Source organism: Anolis carolinensis, chromosome 5, assembly GCF_035594765.1.
Source record: "Anolis carolinensis isolate JA03-04 chromosome 5, rAnoCar3.1.pri, whole genome shotgun sequence".
Taxonomy (NCBI): Eukaryota; Metazoa; Chordata; class Lepidosauria; order Squamata; family Dactyloidae; genus Anolis; species Anolis carolinensis.
Window position 1 is genome coordinate 132,383,210 of NC_085845.1, and position 21,015 is coordinate 132,404,224.

At 39.1% G+C, this 21,015-nt stretch overlaps 1 protein-coding gene across 2 annotated transcripts in view; it reads right to left on the reverse strand.

Annotated features, from left to right (window-relative positions):
* hdac10 (histone deacetylase 10) overlaps positions 1–21,015 on the reverse strand; it is a 46,212-nt gene that overhangs the window by 22,569 nt on the left and 2,628 nt on the right. For both annotated transcript variants that reach the window (XM_062982290.1, XM_062982289.1), the window contains exons 2-11: positions 17,090–17,159; positions 13,819–13,953; positions 10,923–11,019; positions 8,717–8,814; positions 8,521–8,625; positions 8,361–8,429; positions 5,372–5,498; positions 3,655–3,720; positions 448–507; positions 226–315 (exon numbers count right to left, since the gene is read on the reverse strand). In XM_062982290.1, coding sequence (XP_062838360.1) covers positions 226–315; positions 448–507; positions 3,655–3,720; positions 5,372–5,498; positions 8,361–8,429; positions 8,521–8,625; positions 8,717–8,814; positions 10,923–11,019; positions 13,819–13,953; positions 17,090–17,154 — 912 coding nt within the window. In that variant the 5' untranslated portion in view covers positions 17,155–17,159. The remainder of the gene's footprint in view (positions 1–225; positions 316–447; positions 508–3,654; positions 3,721–5,371; positions 5,499–8,360; positions 8,430–8,520; positions 8,626–8,716; positions 8,815–10,922; positions 11,020–13,818; positions 13,954–17,089; positions 17,160–21,015) is intronic.

The following is a 21,015-nucleotide window of genomic DNA, read 5'->3' on the forward strand; positions in this document are numbered from 1 at the left end:
AGCAAATATTGACCATCTTCTATTTTGATTGCATTCACTCATGCCATATAAAACTGAAGATAGATAGATGGAAAGATATTCAGACAAACAGATAGATTGAGGAGATGTCTGCCTCTTGTAATGTGTCTGGCTGCCAATCCACAGGTTGCGTAACTGGAATATAGTATTTGAAGTATACATAGCAAAAGTCTGGGGATTCTATTCTAAATATTATTTCAATCTTACCTCTAGAACCAGACACAATTTTCCTTTTGCTAGATGCATTAGGAAATGAGTAAGGTGGGCAAAACATTCAGGTGTAGCACACATCTGACCCTAGAAAACGAGGAAACAAAGAAATGAATACTTCAAATGTGAAACGTCTCTGTCCGATCTTATACAAAAGGTCGTTTTAAAACTAAACCCGGGGAGAATTATATTTGGAGGTAGATTAAAAGAACGGCTTACCTCTGGATCCCCAATTCCAGAGTCGAAACCAGCAGAGACCAAAACAAGCTCTGGATCAAACTATTATTTTTAAAAAACAAAAACAAATTCCAAACAATGCTTTCAATGCATTACACTACGTAACATAATTTTTGTTCCTGGGTTATAAATGTCATTTCCTAATTGGTTCTAGAATAAAAACATGGAAAAGGTTTATAAACTGCTGCTCATTTTGGTATAGTTTTTCAATGAATAACTCACAGAGTTTCAACCAATTCAACATAGTTTGTGACAGCCACAAAAATGAAGTTTCTGGAGTATAACAACTACTTTCAAAGTAAATACCATACAATTAAGCAGGAATAACACTTCCAAGTTATATGCAGTTATATGCAGAACTTCGTTATATGCAGTTATTTGTTCTAAGCAGTTAACTGCGGCAGACTCTGATGAAGCTAGAGACATTTTCCAGTAATGCATTAAAATTCTAAAATTTGAACATGCTTCACTGGCATATGATTATTAAACTGGACTGAATAGTCTTAAATGTCTTTTGTTCCCAGCACTATACAGTACATTAAAAAATCACATTCGATCACTGCTCCATCTCACACATTATCATCTACTCTGATTGGTAGCATCTAGCCAAAGCCTTACTCAAAAGCATTTCTAATCCTTGTTACTCATCATGTTTAGAACTCAGACTTCCCTTAAATCACAATGGTCTTAATATTTCCTGGAGGGAGCACTGTTTAGGAGTAGTTGCATGCTGCTGTGGACAGAGACGGAGCTTCCCTCTTATTCTTTCTTCCTCTGCCCTCTCCTGTCCTTTTTTAATCTTGGGAGAAAAACTATGGGAAAGTGATAATATAAAACAATGATGGACAGCCAAATTGGGTGTGGGATAACTACACTGCTTTTAAGATCACATGGAGTATCCATTAAAAAAAAAACAACCAGTAAACATCTGGTTTCAGGAAGGTGACTATTGAAAGCATAACAAGAAAAAAAGGAAAACATGGAATGGTTTGAGGGAACCTCTATGGTGCTGTTTTATCTAGTGCACCACTTTAACTCACATGGTTCAATGCTATGGGAGTTGTGGTTTTACCAAGGTCTTCCATCTTCTCTGCCAAAGAGTGCTGATGTCTCACCAAACTACAAATTCCATAGCATTGAGCTATGGCAGTGGAGGTAGTGTAAAATTGCATGAATGCTACAATGTACAGCCAGACCTCAACATTTACTAGGATTGGGTCAACAGGGCCCCCATGAAAAACCACAAATAAAGAAATTGCTTTTTTAAAAATCTAAGAGAACAACTAGACTGATTAGACTCTAAGACTGATAACTGGCAAATAGAGAGAGAAAGCGTGGAGGCAGTGACAGACTTTACATTTCTAGGCACGAAGATTACTGCAAATGCAGACTGCAGCCAGAAAATCAGAAGATGTTTACTTCTTGGGAAGAGAGCAATTACCAATCTCAATAAAATAGTGAAGAGTAGAGACATCACACTGGCACCTAAGGTCTGCATAGTTAAAACAGTGGTATTCCCCATAGTAACTTATGGATGCGAAACCATAAGGAAGGCTGAGCGAAAGAAGATAAACGTTTTTGAACTGTGGTGTTGGAGGAAAATTTTGAGAGTGCCTTGGACCACAAGAAGATCCAACCAGTCCATACTCCAGGAAATAATGCCCGACTGCTCACCGGAGGGAAGAATATTAGAGGAAAAGATGAAGTACTTTGGCCACATAATGAGATGACAGGAAAGCTTGGAGAAGATAATGATGCTGGGGAAAATGGAAGGAAAAAGGAAGAGAGGCCAACCAAGGGCAAGATGGACGGATGTTATCCTTGAAGTGACTGGCTTGATCTTGAAGGAGCTGGGGGTGGTGACGGCTGACTGACAGGGAGTTCTAGCGTGGGCTGGTCCATGAGGTCACAGAGTCAGAAGTGATTGAACAAATAAACAACAACAAAAGAGAACATCTCTCTAGGAATTTCTAAGTCTTCTGTTGATGGTTGTAGAAATAAATAAATAAATAGAAGCTTTACCACAGTTTCTGAATCAAGATAAACCCTGCAGTATAATAAAATGTCACTCAGGCTTGTGCAACAAATAACAGTATCTTTACTTAAGTTCAAAAGTTCAAACAGGGCAACAAAATATACAACAGTCTTTCTGAATTCACACAGAGAACATGGGAATAAACAGTTCCTTTAAATATTCCTCATTTGCCTTATAAACAACTAGGCTTTGGAGAGTATGGCAGCCATTTCCTCCCTGACCATTTTAAGTCAGCCTCTCCTCCCTCTCTGAGATGAAAGTGGCAGTTAAAATCGTTTGCCTCAGCATCAGAATTCTGGCTCCTGACTAGCTCAGCCAATCAGCTGTCGCCACATGCCTTTTCCAATCAACTCACCACATCATGGTGCCTCTTTTATAAACCCTCACATCTTCCATCATGATTCTATGATCAGTGTTTGCTAGACGTAGACCACAGAAATGCATTGGAGGACCAAGAGATCCCTAGAAAGGTGCTCTCTTTAGAAATCTATACAACTTCCAAATGAGCTGACCATAAGAGTCACACCGGAAGACTTAGAGATCCCCAGAGAGAACATTTTAAAAACAAATCCATGAATAATCACATCCACAAAAGTCAAGACCACAAATGTGGAGGTGACTGTAGATGCACCCCTAGAACCGAGATGCAATCATTTATTTAAGGTATTCCAGTTGTGGATGGGGATCGTGGCATTGCATGCAATTCAATGTTTTGAATAGAAAGGGAAAGAATTGTGACAGTCTTAAACATGATCTCTTTTCTCCATACGCATAGCTCACTCCTCAACATTTAGCCCAGGGACCTTCCCCAAGGTTACACCTTGTCTGACGCCTCTACTAAGAGAATGAGCTTCCAATTCTACGCAGCCCTCACGTTATTAACACCTCAAAGTCTCTATTTGTTCTCCTCAGTTATACGTTTGTTTATTTCCCTAGTCGATACACCAGTTGGTCTTTTCTTATCTGACAGCTTTCATTGCCTGTGCAGACGGCTTTTTCTTAAAACAGCAGCATAACCTTTAAAAATAATTACTTTGGTTGAATATTATTTCTGAAAATGACAGTAGAAGGGATGTGCTTCGGTGGGTTCAAGACACATTTTATTCAGGCAAGTGCTGCACTTTTATTTTTTTAAAATCAGAACGAAAAATTACCTCAAAAACCAATGGGAGCAATACATGAAGAAATACTGCAACATAATCCGCATTTCCCATTCCGACCTGCAAAACCAATGAAGAAAACATTGAAAATGTTAAATAGTCTTGCAATGCCATGAAGACAGATGGAAAATGAGTTAAAAGTAGGGAAGCTGGGAAGAACTGTGGTCCTATAATTACCAAAAGGATCAAATACAAAATGCATACAATAAGACCCCCTGTAACCACAGAATTCAATGGAAAAATTGTCTCCCTAAGAATTTTCTAGATCTTCCAGATGACTTCATGGTATGCTTCTCCACAAGCTGCTATATAGCAATGATGGAGGATTTAACAAATCCTTGAGAGGATACTTGTCTAGCACAACGTTGTGGTAGGCTGGGACCAGAAGCCAGCTGATTTTATATATAAAATAATAATAATAATAATAATAATAATAATAATAATAATAATAATAATATCAGCTGGCACAACAAAACATTGCATGGAAAGTTCCTTGACAAAATTGAAGGAAAAGCTGATAAGGAGAAGATCTGGCTATGGCTCACGAATTGGACCCCGAAGAAGGAGACAGAAGGCCTGATCCTTGCAGCCCAGGAGCAAGCCATCAGAACAAATGCAGTGAAGGCCAAGATCGAAAAATCAGCTGATGACCCAAAATGCAGACGGTGCAAGTAAACCGACGAAACCATTGATCATATCCCCAGTTGCTGTAAGAAAATCGCACAGACAGACTACAAACAGAGACACAACTATGTGGCCCAAATGATTCATTGGAACTTATGCCTCAAGTACCACCTCCCTGCAGTAAAGAACTGGTGGGATCACAAACCTGCAAAAGTATTGGAAAATGAGCACGCAAAGATACTTTGGGACTTCCGAATCCAGACTGACAAAGTTCTGGAACACAACACACCAGACATCACAGTTGTGGAAAGGAAAAAGGTTTGGATCATTAATGTTGCCACCCCAGGTGACAGTCGCATTGATGAAAAACAACAGGAAAAACTCAGCCGCTATCAGGACCTCAAGATTGAACTTCAAAGACTCTGGCAGAAATCAGTACAGGTGGTCCCGGTGGCGATCGGCACATTGGGTGCCGTGCCAAAAGATCTCAGCCAGCATTTGGAAACGATAGACGTTGACAAAATTATGATCTGCCAACTGCAAAAGGCCACCCTACTGGGATCTGCACGCATCATCCGAAAATACATCACACAGTTCTAGACACTTGGGAAGTGTTCGACTTGTGATTTTGATACAAAATCCAGCATATCTATCTTGTTTGCTGTGTCATAATAAAATAATAGTAATAATACTTTTATTACCCATCTCTCTTTGCAGCTTGAGGTGGATTACAAAATGCTTAAAAGAGAGTGATAAAATACTATTAAAATACAAGATAAACACAGGAAAAATGCAGGTCATATCTCTGGTTTCAGATAACTGTGGTCCAGGCAAGAATGTATTACAGATATAGGAGTCTTATTGTACTCTGAAACAAAATGCATATATTTAATGTTCCAACACACAAGGAGAAGAGTGATAATGTTTTCATTGCATTATCCATGCTACTAAGAGAGTAGGATCTCGGCTACACACTGAATGTGTACAATGGCTATGTTCTTTCTTTCTTGTAATCTTGCACACAATTGATGATTGTTAGAATTCATAGCATTTGCATTATTATGTTATGAGATCATGTGACATTCACCTTATTCCAAGGTACATTTATGTTGAATCCCTTCCCTTTTCCCTGTCCAACAGCATCATAATCCGATTCCTTGAGAGAAGGCCAGAACTGCTGGTGCTCAAATCGATGCCAGGAAAAATAGAGAACACTGGCAACAAGAAATAGAAAAAAAATGGTTAGTGATATTAGTATAGAGTGTCTGGAGTTGTTCTATGCTGCCTGTCATGTCTAAAACTCCAGAAATAATTTGAAGCACCACACACTAAGCATGTACAAAATCAAGCATTACTGGCTGATTGTCATTACACCAAGTAAAGAAACCACTTTCAACATTGGGTCTGCAAATTCACCTGGCATGAAAACAGCTGAGGCAAGATCCAAATAAACTAATTTTAAAGCCCCATTTTCTATCCAATGGTCTACACATAGCCCAACCAGAAAATAAGTTTGTTTAATAAGGTCCTTATGGCATAAGCCAGAAATTCTTCAAACAATGACAAAGTAAAAATAAACTCGAAAACAGGGGAAGGAAAAGATTGGGACTTCACTCCTTGAGATATTTTACCTCCAAGGAAGATTATTTCATTGGAGTACAATTTGGGACTACAATTATACAACTCTATAGCCCCTGGTGGCGCAGCAGATTAAACTGCTGAGCTGCTGAACTTGCTGACTGAAAGGTCAGTGGTTTGAATCTGGGGAGTGGGGTGAGTTCCCACTGTCAGCCCCAGCTTCTGCCAACCTAGCAGTTCAAAAACATGCAAATGTTTTCAGTAGAGTCTCGTGTATCCAACTTTTGCTTATCCAACATTTTGTATTATCCAACGTAGTCTGCCTCCCGTCCAGATCCACAGCTGTTTCTCTAGGCAACATGCCCAACATGTCAACATGCCCAACAACAACACAAATGCATCCACACTACCAAACAAGTGGCAGACTTGTTGGAAAACATGATGTTTTGGTGCTTAATTTGTAAAATCATAACGTAATTTGACGTTTAATAGACTTTTCCTTAATCCCTCCTTATTATCCAACATTTTCGCTTATTCAATGTTCTGCCGGCCCGTTTATGTTGGATAAGTGAGACTCTACTGTAGATCAATGGGTACCGCTCCGGTGGGAAGATAACAGCGCTCCATGCAGTCATGCTGGCCATATAACCTTGGAGGTGTCTATGGACAACGCTGGCTTTTCGGCTTAGAAAAGGAGATGAGCACCAACCCCCAGAGTCATGTCCCCAGGAGTCGAACATGACTAGACTTAATGTCAGGGGAAAACCTTTACCTTTACCTATAGCACCTAACAGTTTTTTTTACAAATATAACATTACAGAGAGTTATTGGGGGAATTCAATGTTTTCTTCCTAAGAAAGGAGTGATTAGTAGGCATGTCCGATCAATGAAAAAAATGTTTCAATTTTCGTTTCTAAAGTAGGGGGCGCTGGCGCTTCTATATAGAAAGTATTTCCGATTTTTTCACCCAAAAATTTCGGATATTTTCGAAAATTCGTAATGATTCTAAATGTTTCTAAAATGGCGGACGCGCATGCGCAATCGCTACACACCGGGCTTGTATGGCAATTTTCCATGTGGACGCAGAGGACGTTAGCCCCCACCTTTGCGTCCATCATGGAAGCTTCTGATTGGCCGGGGAGCAGCAGCCATGTTAGGCTGCGCTAAGCTCCCATTCAAGGTAGTTTGCAGAAACAAAAAAATTTAAAAAAATATTTTTTAAAATATATTAAAAATTCTTTTTTGCGGGGGGGGGGGGGGGGAATTAACGAAACATTAAGAGACAATTAGAGAATGGGCCAACAATGGTTCGAATTACATTGCTGGTTGCGCTGTGAGACAATGTCTCGGAATGCGTATCAAAAAGCGAGAACAATCCGAAATAATTCCGATATACGATTCAAAGCAATTTTTTGGACATGTCTAGTGATTAGCTTTATACAGAACAGGCAAAGATGGATCCCAAGAGAAGTTACTTTTCTGTGCCTTGCACTGTAAAGCTGGGTGTGTGTACAAGAAGATTGTTGCACAAAGAGGCAGCAGATATCCATGTTTTTATTCCATCCATGTTTGATATGTTATTGATATGTTTTTATTGACTGGTTTTATTTGATGTGTTTTATTATGTCTGTTATGTTTGGGCTTAGCCCATGTAAGCTGCCTCAAGTCCCTTCGGGGAGATGGTGGCGGGGTATAAAAATAAAGTTGTTGTTGTTGTTGTTGTTGTTATTATTATTATTATTATTATTATTTGAAACACAACAAGATGAGTCCACAGCAGACACTCTGCTGGCTGTTGTACTGGATCCCAAGTGTCTAGGGCTGTGTGATGTATCGGTGAATAATGCGTGCAGCTCCCACTAAGGTGGCCTTCTACAGCTGGCAGATAGTAATTTTGTCAGCGCTGATTTTGTTTAAGTGCAGGCCAAGGTCTTTAGGCACTGCACCCAGTGTGGCGATCACCACTGGGACCACCTTGACTGGCTTGTGCCAAAGTTTTTGCAATTCAATCTTTAAATCCTCATATCGTGCCAGCTTTTCCAGTTGTTTCTCTTCAATCCTGCTGTCACCTGGGATTGAAACCTAAACAATCCATACTTTGATGATGATGATGATGATTATTGTATCTCTTCCTGCAGTGATTAAGAAACAATATGCACTCATCTATTCATACTGACAACACTTTACCAACAGGACATACGGTAACTGCTTATGGCATATGGAGTATTTATTGAACATAGTGCATATTAGTAATACAATGTATGAATATATACAGACTTATATATAGAGAAGTGGACAGATGCAGAGATGCATTTTCTAGTATTAGGAGGATCATCTGTTTGTATTTTCATTTCAATGAAATCAGCAGGTGAACTATTGTTAGGACTTGCTGATTTCGATTAAAGATAATGTTATAACTCATTTCCAAAAATACGAGTGTTTTGATAAAAATATAGTCAAAGTTGCCTCAAATATGCAAAACTGAAAAATTGACAAACCTTGGATCTTCATCAAATATGTACTGAATTCCTTGGCCATGATGTACATCCCAGTCAACAATAAGAATCCTGCATGGACCAACAATAACAATATTCACTAGAAGAGCAAGGAAGATTGAATTAAGAAGGCAATCAATAAAACGGCAAATATATACTCAACCTCTCCAAACCATATTTCTTTTGGGCATATTTTGCAGCAATAGCAACATTGTTGAATATGCAGAACCCATTGGCTGCATTTCTCTGGCTGTGGTGACCCGGAGGCCTGCAAACAAACACGATGGGGTTATTAAGCCATTCATTGGCTTGGAGAATACCAAGGTGTTTTGTTAAGAAGTGCTTTCCACCTTGTTTACCTTACTAAAGCCATCCCGTTACGAGTTCTTCCCAACATCACTGCATCCACCAGTTCCAGTGTGGCTCCGGCAGCCAATTTGGCACAGAGGTATGTAGTCTAAAGAACAACAAATGTCATGACTCATTTTTTTACTGCAGTTTCTGAAAATAATAAACAGCACATAAATGGGACTTGCAACAGAATACTGCTTTGTAGTGCTACTATTATGATGCCAAGACCCGGATTCATTCAGTTCCCAGGCCAACTCAGGCTCAAGAATCTGTCAAAATGAAACATAGTCACAGGTGCAGCAAAACAAGGGCTTATTGATTAAATGTAGATATCCAACAGCATGCAACAATAAAAGCCACGGCAAAGGCAAAGTTAGTTCATGTCCCTCACTGAATGAAGCTTTTTCTTTTTGGTCACAGCCAACGTCTGTTGAGTTCTCCCCAATGAAAAAAATGTTGGCCACTAATAGATCCATTTCCTGGGCTGGAATACAGTCAGTGTACCCATCAAGTTGAGACCAGTTATCTAACCTCTTCTAAAGTTTAAATGCCCTGCCTTTCCAGGTACAGGGAAGGAGGATAAAATCTCTCCATTTTAACTAACAAAAGAACAGGTTCCCAAACATTGTATAATGGAAGCATTCAGATTGTCTCTTCAACATGAGCTGAGCTTTCTCAGCCTGACAGAAGGGATCCAAAACATTGTCATCATTACTACTACAGGTTAGATATTTCTTATCTGAAATTCTTGGCATCAGATGTGTTTTGGATTTTGGAATATCATAATAAATAATAATAATAATAAAACTTTATTTATATTCTGCCCTCTCTTATGGAAGAACATAAACATCAGAAAAGAATAACTAGTAAAATGTATAAGATAATAGTGGGAACTAAAGAGGAATAACAAAGAACAACATTCTCAAGGAGATATGGAAAGAAGATTTAGGGATTAAACTAAGTGATATGGAATAGACACAACTATGGGAACAAAGACATTTTAAAATGTGCCAATACGTGTTAAAGAAAACAATACAAATTAATATGGAAATGGTACTTAACACCAGTAAAAACAGGCAATATAAACAAAAACTACTCAAAAAACTGCTGGAGGAGATGCGAAGAAGTAGGAACACATATACATATGTGATGGCATTGTAAATATATAGGAAAAAGTATTTAGAGAAATAAATGATATTATGAAAATAAAAATGGAAATAAGCCCTAGCACTGCTTTATTATCATTATATAATACTAAACAGTTCAAAAAAGTAGAGAAAGACACAAGATTGACAAAATGTAAGTATGTCGCCCTGGCATTGAAAGCATTGCACGCTACATAAGATGATGTGGTGGACTGAATTCAGTCTGACACTCCCAGTCTTGGCTTGAATAGATACTATGGCATTACCACTGTGGATTTTTTTTTCTCCTAAAATGACCTTTTGCCAACTTCTGCAAACCTTGAAGTCCCCCAAAGTCAGTTGTTACCTGTCTTTTGGGGAGGGGTGGTGGGCACCGATGGGTACTGTTTAAGCTTCCTAAGAACTGGCACTCAGACAATCAAGATTGCTATATTAATATATGGAAGCTCTGAAGAGTTAGGACTACAGTTCCTGACAGTTGCAGTCCAATATAGCAACTTTTTCCAAGCTCTGGTATGTATGACAGTAATTTTCTCGGGTTTAGACTTCTTTTCTATCTTTCCTTAACTTCCCATACGTACCCTGTTTCCCCTAAAATAAGACATCCTCAGAAAATAAGACCTAGTAGAAGTTTTGCTGAATTGCTAAATATAAGGCCTCTCCCGAAAGTAAGACCTAGCAAAGGTTTTGTTTGGAAGCATGCCCGCTGAACAGAACACCAGAGCATGCAGGATCGGTAAATGTACGTACCATAGAGTGTTTTACATGGAAATAATGGTAATAACAAGACATTCTTGATAGGATTCACAGTTTGTCTGGTTACGCTGGTTTGTGATGACAACTACTGTACAGTATATAATAAATGTTCATTTTTTTTGTTCAACAATAAATGTGAATTCTTTTTCATTGAAAAATAAGACATCCCCTGAAAATAAGACCTAGAGCATATTTGGGAGCAAAAATTAATATAAGACACTGTCTTATTTTCGGGGAAACACGGTATAAGACGAATAGATGTATAGATGTAGAAAATGATATATATAAAGGGATAATGATTGTTCTTGCATACTGGATGGAAGTAAACAGCATCAAAATCAGCAGAGATTTTCCGGAGTTCTTCTTGCTTCATTTTCTCAGTGCTTTTTACAATTTCCAAGTAGTCTGAACTGAAAAGAGAAAGGAAAGTCTCAGATTGTGGACAACATCCATCTACACATTCAGCCATAGTAATCTTGTTTTGGTGCAGGTTGACAATTCTAGGCTTTTACCATGAGCTCAAGTGAGGATCTGGACTACAGAATGAACCTATATGGAAAAGTGAATTGCATTTTGCAGTGGCAAAATTTGCGGTGGCAAAATTATGTAATTCTAAGTTGTGAATTGCATTTTGCAGTGGCAAAATTTGCGGTGGCAAAATTATGTAATTCTAAGTTGTGACAAATCTATTCTCAGTGCTCAAACAGTGAGAAGTTTTGGCAAGGACCTTTTGGATCATTTTTAGATTATTAGAAGAGATGATTAGAAGAAAGAAGGAATATTACCCACCACAGTTAGTGACAATTAATGATAAATGCAGCCACAATGGTATTTCACCATATGGGAAACACTGATTCAGTCGATACAAAGAGATTTGCTTTCATTATCTTTTCTCTGTCAGCATCTGAGAAGATTGTCATTTCAACAAATTGTTGAAATATTGCTGAGAGATATTTCTGACAGCAACATCTGATACCTCTAATGGCTTGGGAACTAAAACATAGAAGGGAAAAAATTGCTAGGGCTCCAAAGTTGTTTGTCAAAATCATAACAGGCCTTGATATGATGAACTATTCAGTTGCAAGGTATCGACTCCGACAGTAGCATTATTGTGTGTCTTGGCTTTTCTGGAGTCTAGCTTACTCAGACTTTTTATTGGAATGATCAGCAATTCAATTAATTAATCAGAAATAGCTTTTGATAGACAATATATACCTTATGTCTTTTCCCATGATCTGCATTCTTATTGATGTGCAGATTCCTCACAAGAGTCAAACTTAGCAATTAGTTTCAAATAATAAGATAACTGTCTGTCGCACCCCAGACCTGATAGCCACCTATGACCAGAGCATCACACAAGAGTCCAGAATAAAGGTAAACAGTTTATTGTAAAACACACAAAAGATACATAGTAAAATGCAGGGATAAGGAAAGAAGGTGTAGAATCCAAAAAGTTAGCAATCAAATGTCTCTTATAAACCCAAAAGCAAGGCACTTCAAGAATAGTCCCAAAATCCAAAAGCAACTTAAGTCCATAAGGAAAACTTAAACAAGGCTACACAACATGAACATGGAAAAACTCCCAGAATACTTGAATCCCAAAACCAAGAAAAGAACTAGAGAATCCAGGCCTGACTGTAACTTGAAAGCCACGTTGCCTGAACTGAAGAGCAAAGTGCCCATTAGCTCCTAATATACAGACATGAAAGCATTATGTTTCCCCTGGAACTTTTGCTTCCCACGAAGGCGTGATGACCTGCAAAACTGGTATCTGGCCAAATTTGCACGCGATCCTCCTGGCTTAGGTCACCAGGTGTGTTCCCAAGAGAATTTCTCATTAATTCATCTTCACTAGACTCCTTATCTGGAGAAGTTAATTCCAACTCCTGTAACTGGCCTTGAAGTTCAATTACATTCTCAGACCCAACTGTGCCTGTCTCCCTGTCTAAAGCAGTTTCACTTTCTGGCTCTGCATGACAATGAGACTGAATCCCAGGGCCTGGAAAGCCCACAGTCCCAATCCGACTCAAAATCATCAGTGAACTTATCAGCCCCTACCTGCTGTGACTGCTGCTGGGCTACAACATTATCACTTCGTTTCATCTTTTGTTTCATCTAAGCCATGAAACGGCAAACCACCTCAGCAAGAACTATGATTTCGGCTATGTGTATGAAAACAATCTCTCAACAAACATCAAGTTCTAAAAACTGGTTCCCAATTTGGATATCAATCCTGCTGTTGTGCTTTCAGCCATGACAGCTAAAAATGACAATGTATGCCAAGTATTATCAACAATATATGAAATCTGTCCCTTCTGATTTTTGAATTGCTTTACAGATTGTGTTCCACCAAAGCATTCAATATGGCACTCATATGTTATACCTCCTATCAATCCTTAGAACAGCAATAATGAGGAATATAAGGCTGGCCTAAATCCCCCAATGAATTATGCAGCTGAACTAGTAAACTGAGGGCATAAGATGTAGCTAATTTAGTGCTATATCATTGTACCAAGACGGAGGTACTACTTGTCAGTCGTTGGGCTGATCAGGGTATTGGACTGATCAGGGGATTGGTATGTTGTTGTGTTTAGTATCATGTAGTCTTGTCCTTTTTTTACTTTGTTAGTTGCTTTAGTTCTATCCGTGGGAGAAAAATATATACATAAAAATAATAAAATAAATAATAATAGTCAAAGCACCATATCCATGGATTTCGCATCCACGGATTCAACCACCCATTTTTTTAATCCAATAAGCAAGCCTTAATTTTGCCATTTTATATAAGGGGCATTATTTTACTATGCTATTGTATATAATGGGACTTGGGCATCCATGCATCTTGGTATCCATAGGGGATCCAAGAAACAAAGCCAAGTGAATATTGAAGGCCCCACTCTACTTCCAAAAGCCATTGAAAAAAATCACATTTGAAGTCAAGCTAATCTATGCTGGTCCTCGTTTCTTTCCCACTAACCTGATCAAAAGAAAGCTCTACCCATCTTCCACTGCAGGGCTTCATTAACTTTTCACAATAGACAGCGATTTCACTGCCCATGGAAGAGCAGTAGGTCTTTGCTTGGGTTCTTTCATTATAAGAAGAAACCATATGAGTAAATTTCAAGAAAAGGATCTAGAAGTGAAAGCCCTTTCTATTATTTCTCAAACAGAGATTGAGATGGAGAAATGCATTATATATTAATGCAGACCTGTGAACCAGCATGATCTCATCTTCAGTGGCTTCTCTGACAGGTACAGATGTGCATCTTTCGATCAGATTATAACCCTGAAGTTGCTCGTAGCAAGAACAGAGTCTCTCAGGTACTTCAATCTCACAGATTGGACTAAAAAAAAAGACAAACATATATTTTCTTTTTGCAATGAAGGTAAAAAGAGAGCCGTCTGTATCCCTGCTGAGAAAAAAGGAACACATTTATTTTTGTTTTTTCCTCGACTGAGAAATTAAAGTGGAAAATAAATACTGAAAAATTATTCAGTTGGCTTCATCAATCGTTTTGTTAAAAATGCTTTCACTGAGGCACAACACAGGATGCCCATGGGCATCAAGACACCCGATACTTCCCTCAGCACCCACAATCCTACCACCCTTCTCTAATTTTATTTTTTGTAAAACTTTTCCATTACCCTGGCAGTAATTTCCATGTTAGTGAGATGATGAATTGACTCTTAGCTTTAGTCTGAACTGTAAATGAGCTATCCAAGGTACTGAATCCTATCATCAATATAGGATGAATATCTTTGATATCTCCTTTAATGCTCTGACAAAAAATGGAGTTGGCTAGTTTAAGCCAAGTTGGTTTAAACCAATAGTTCTTAACCTGTGGTCCGTGGACCATCAGTGATCCCCAAGAACTAAAATTCGGTCCAAGGCCTCACTATTACTATACCGTTGCAAGAGTGACTGGTCTCGAGAAACCCTTTTATAGTGCCAAGGCAACAGGGAAGTCAGGAGGGGAGAGGCTGACTACACATGAAAGGCGTGTCAATAGGCCTCCTGACTGCTGCTTCTCCTCCTTCTCCCGCGCCCTGAGAGATCCTCAGATATTATTGACCAACAGACAGCTCCTGTCACTTTTGATTATCTACTACACCGACTGGGGATCATGGGAATTGCAACCCAACAGCATTTATTTATTATTTATTTATTTATAGTATTTATATTCCGCCCTTCTCATCCCGAAGGGGACTCAGGGCGGATCACAGAACACATATACATCAAACATTCATTGCCGATTATAACAATGACAAGGCAGACAACAGTAGAGGTATATATAGGCTTTTGCATCTTTAGAGGCTGTGCTTGGTTCCGGCCACTGGGAGGTGCTGTTGCTCCATCTCCCAGCCAAAGAGCTTTCTTTGTTAATTAACTTCCTCCTTTTTCTGACCGAAATGCCAAGTCTAAATACCTCCCTGTTTTAATGCAGTTCCTATACACATTTGTTTTCGAACTGCTAGGTAGGCAGAAGCTGGGCTAAAGGTCAGGAGCTCACTCTGACCCACGTTTTGAACTGTCAATCTTCCAGTTGGCAAGATTTATTGCAACTTGGTGATTAACCTGCTGTGCTAAAGCCTGCCCCATTTTCAGAATTACTGCTTGTGGCTCTGAAGTTGGGGAAAGTTTAAATCACATTTTAAAGTCAGTCATCATATCCACATGCCTTTCATCTAAATTAAAACCTCACTATCCTGATTAAACGGAACAAACTGTAGCCTTTCAGATATTACTGTAACACAACTCCCATCAGCTCTAATCATGATGCGTAATGATGAAAAATATGGGAGTTGCAGTCCAGCATGTGGAGGATACACAAAATGACATGGAGGGCCAGATTTGGTCCACGGGCCTTGACTCTCACACATGTATTCAGATTTAATAGGAATAATAATATAAGACAATTACCTTCAAAGGGTCCTGGCACAGGAGGGAAATCAGGCAGAGAAACTCAGTCTCGTGAGAGATGCAAAAAGCAAAGTTTATTTTCACCACAGCTGTCAGAAGGCGAGACAGCCGTACATACCCCAGAGGGCTGTATCATGAAAATGGCCGTTGCAACATGTGCATAGCAAACAAAGAACTTTTATATCTCGACCTATCTAAAACTGACCAATGGCTGAGGGTCTTCCTCACCTTCCACACCTACTTGGCATAAGTGATACCAATGACCTAACTTGTTTACTCTGAGCTTTCTTCTCTCTCTGGAACTTCCTGAAGGAAGGCACCAGCTCACAGGAAGGGAGGGGCATAGGCAGAGGCAAAACTACATAGGCAATAGTTTACTACTTTCTGGCTTATGGTCCCTTCAATAATACATGAAAAATGTGTTTTATTGAAAGATGTTAATGTTAAAAATCATTAAAACGTCATTGATTAAAGCTTTCTAATACATATCATAATGTTTCAAAGTATTAATTTAAGCTAAATTTATTTTTTTCATTAAAACATTAATCTAAAAAAAGTAGTTCGAACAGAAAAACAATTTAATTGCTTTTCAAAAGAAACAGGTTTGGGTTTTCTCTTTAACCATGCTAAAAAACAGAACAATTGCAAGCCCAAACAAAGACACAACCACTAATCATTTCCTGCTGGCAAAAAAAGAACCACCCTCCATATGCTATCTCAATTTTCCCAGAATGATAGGAATGCTTCAGCAGAACCAAATTTAAGTCTCTTCTCAGACCGAACACTTATCACAGTTGATATCTTCTGAACAGTTCATACATGGCCGCATAGGTGTGCTCAATACACATTAATTTTTTGGGGTGGAAAAAACAGAAGTCATGGAGAGGAAGGTCTGTACGCTGATGATAAAAACAAGAGCAAGGGCAAAACAAGGGATCTCTGATGCAAGATACTAGATAATGCCAATGATTAAAAATTCAGCCCCGAGGAGCAAGCTGGATAGAGCATGTTACTGTATCTCCCTTTCATGGACCCTACACTGTTTTTAAATTTCTGAGTAGAAGCCCATTGCACACCTACCTGCTGGAGATTGGAATTGAGTGCTTTTTTCTCAGCAGTGATTCTGAAAATCAATACCACACCCAGGAAATGTTTGAAGGCAAGTTCAAAGTGGTATCCGTCCAAATTTCATTCTGGGTGAATGTTCGTACTCTCTGTCTGAATCTCTAAGTTGGGCCATTCATTGTTTATTAGAGCAGGGGAGGGGAACTGCAGATCTATAGATGTGTTTGGACTAAAGTTCTAATAAAGGTTCACCATGGGAGGTGCAATCCATCAAGACACTTTTCCAGTTGCAAGGCATGTAATAATACTGTAAAACAAAGGTTATTCAGCAGAAAAGCAGATTACACATCATTATCTTAATTATTATTACTATTATCTGATTTATTTTTATTCTACCTTTTACTCGATATAGGGACTCAAGTCGGCCATGCAATTTCCTTTCCATTTAAAACAATGTTCATAGCAGTTTAAAAGGTAACTACAAATTAACTTACTCATCCCAAATTAGCTTATGGTTTCTCATTTCATCATCATAAATGAGTGCTGTTCCAGAAGCCATGGCTCCTATTAAAACAAACAAAACATTTGCACATGTTTTAGGTACTGAAGGGACACAAGGGCCATGATTTAATTTGATTCAATCTGATTCATAAATAGCAATGGTATTCAGAATAGTTTGATTAAATAAATAGTCTTCTTAATAGTTAGAAAATGTCAGTAAAAAATGTTTGTCACAAACACCACCAAATGGCCAGCAATAAAACAAGCCCATCGCCTTCCTGGGGATGCAAAGGAAATCAATTGACCAGGAACTCACACTTGCAGGCAGGGCAATAAAACCTTAGAAACAGTCCTAGATGTGAGGATCTGATACAGTGTTTTGTTAAAGTTTGATTTTGATAGATGGACATTTGTTGTTTGTTGTTTTGATAAATTTCAGGATGAAACAAGATGAAAGAAAGAGGGGCGTGAGAACAAGGATGTTTGTGAAATGAATTGTACCTGGAAGAATATTATAAATACCCCATGTGAAATCTCAGTCGGTGTGCCACTCCTTTTCATGATGGTCACCCGCAGCTCTATTTGCAAATAAATCTGTGTATTTCTATCTCCTCTGCCTCCTAGTTCCTTTATTGGAAAGCTGACACTAAGGGGTTCTGCAAGGTTTGCCTTCTTTCAAAAGGGGTATTGCATCTGAGCCTCAACAGTACCAAGCAAACAAACAATATTTCCAATATGGAAGTGCTTTCTTATTTTCTTTGGGAAGTCTAAGGCGAGAGTAATAGTCACATTGCTCTGGTTCAGACTTAACACTAAACAATATTTCAGCACTGAGTACTTTTACTGCACACAGAGACGAGGAATGGCAAAATGATGCTTCTTGCCCTATGAGAGGGCAAAGGATTTTGCAGCACTTTCAATTAAAGAATGAGAATGATTTTTTTAAAAAAAATTGCCCAAATGAAGCACAATTGTGCAAAACTACAAATATTGATTGCTTTGTTGCATGGACCTGTACGGACTAGAGGTAGATTAGGGCCCCTTCCACACCGCTGAATAAAATCCCACATTATCTCCTTTGAACTGGAATATATGGCAGTGTGGACTCAGATACCCTGTTCAAAGCAGATATAGTGGGATTTTCTACCTTGATATTCTGGGTGTGTGGAAGGACCCAGGGTGTCTGCATCTTTTAAACCAACCAATCCTTGGCTGGCTTCTTGATCTTATCATCATAGGCATAAGTCAGATTACATTCTGTGTATATATTTCTTTTTGGTCAATTTTTTTTTTCCTGTCAGGAGCAACCGGAGTTGCTTCTGGAGTGAGAGAATTGGTCGTCTGCAAGGACGATTCCCAGGGGACGCCCGGATGTTTTGATGTTTTTACCATCCTTGTGGGAGGCTTCTCTCATGTCCCTGCATGGAGCTGGAGCTGATAGAGGGAGCTCATCCACACTCTCCCCAGGTGGGATTCGAACCTGGCAGCTTTCAGGTCAGCAACCCAACCTTCAAGTCACTTAGTCCACTACACCATCTGGGGGCTCCTTTTTGGTCAATGTGGAGTTTGTTATTCTATTTCTCTCAGCCAACCAAACCCTGATGGCCATCACTGAAGATTTTCTGAACCTCTCCCCCAGTCATTCCATGACATTTAAGGATAGAAATGAGGAAAGTATCAGGTTAATCATCCTGCCAATCCCAAAATGTAGTTTATTCACTACTGCATCCTCGGATAACCCCAGCAGACCTGTATGGCTATGTAACTGCATAGCATCTAGTTATAGGTACATAGCCAGACTTTTCTCTGATCCCCCATGATTTTCACCGGCACAGATGGACTATGAAGGACTGCAACCCTTCTGTGCTTACTCTGTGTACTTTCCTTCTCCAAAATGGATTCGTTTTGCAGAGCAAAGGTTTGCACAGAGACCTTAAGTCATCATCAACATGTTTCATTAGACGAAGAGGATCAAAATAGATAAGAACATGGACATTGGTTAGAGTTCATCTCCAGTTGAGTGTGGCCACTGAGATGTTTCTGACAGCAATTCCCATAATTGTCATCATTTACAATCCAATGTCATGTGGAAATTACAGGCCATGGTAGCACACTCCTAGCTTATTACAGTGAACCAAAATCAAATTGTAGTTTCTGAATATAGCTTATTTCAATAAACAGGTGATGGGAAATGGGTATCCCTCCAGAAACTGTTGACTTATAACTCCCATTGTTAGATTATCTATCAATGTTGGGAAGTGCGGTTCAAAAATATCTAAATGCCATACCCCTGATTTAAACTTTGGTTTAGTGCTGTCTGTCAACTAAGCCATAGCAAGTGAAGGTTATGATTTTGCAGATGATGTTCACAGACAGCCTTCAAGAATGCCTACAGTTTGGGATTTGTTCAGACAAACCACTGTCCTTCATAGTAATGTTGTCATAACATGATAGGTGAGGAGAATAAGGATCTATCCATGAACGACTGAAGATGAAGAAATTTACTGTGGCATTTCAATGATTACTTCATTCATGCATGCATAGTAGATGAAATAATACTATGTAACAAAATTTGGAAAAAAACATCTGTTCCTGGTTTGGAAGTGCTATTCATGTTTAAATGTGCTGTACCTACTTTGAAAGTGTAGTTGTTATACTCCAGAAATTTAGTCTTTGCGGCTGTCACAAACTATATTGAATTGGTTGAGACTCTGTCAGATATTCATTTTTTTATTGTATCAGAAGCAACTTGAGAACTTACTGCAGGTCGTGAGAGAATTGGCCATCTAAAGAGACGTTGCCCAGGGGATGCCTGGGTGTGTTAGCTGGGAGGCTTCTCTCATGTCCCCACAAGCTAGAGTTGACAGACAGGAGCTCACCCCATCTCGCAGATTTGAGCCGACAACCTTCAGGTTAGCAACCCAGCCTTCAGGTCAGCAATACAGTCGGCTCAAGGGTTTAGCTCCAGTAGATATTCACTAAAAAAACTATAGCAAAATGTGCTGTAGGATGTCTTGCAAAAACAACATTCTTGCAGTTTAATAAACCTTTTCCATGTTTTTATGATAGAACCAATTAGGAAATGACATTTATAACCTAGGAACAAAATTGTGTTACATAGTTGTAATCGGAGACCAAGAACAAAAAGCTAGTTTCTCTAGGCAACGACCCAGCAACCTCTCCCTGCTTTTCATCAGAGAATGATTTTTCAAATCCCTTTGGATAGAGGTCCAATTTTCTGTCTCTTCATGTCACTTAACTCTCTCTTACTTATGAAGTACAATCGACACAGCCAAGCCACAGAAGCAGGCTTCAAAAAGGAATGACATAAGAGTGCCTCTGAGAACATCCAGGCTATTGCCTCTCTCCAATCACTGAGAGACTACAGCAGACTCCACACATTTAAGGCCAGGTATCCACTCTAGATACCTGTGCTCCATGCATTCATGCCAGCCACATGACCTTGGAGGAGTCTACGGACAATGCTGGCTCTTTGGCTTAGAAATGGAGATGAGCACCAGCTCCCAGAGTCGGGCACGACTAGACTTAAGAGCCTTTACCCTTTACCTATTCACTCTAGACCATTCAGTGAGTATGAAACCCACCCTCTCCCCTACCAGTCTTTTTGTTTTTCTCGAAAGTAATATTCAATAAATTGACAAGGTGATATGAAAGACTGTCCTTTTCTACTCAATCAGTGGGCTTTGAAGAGAGTGAAAGATATGTGCATGTACTCTCTGTGTTCCTTAAGACACCACATATCAAGAAAATCATTAAAAGTGGAGCATTCCTTATTCGGAATTCTGAAAATGGAAATAATCCAAAATTGTCCACATGGCTGGCTGAGATAGTGACACATTTGCTTCCTGAGAGGTCAATGACCACAGACTTTGATTCATCCATAAAATTACGTATTTAA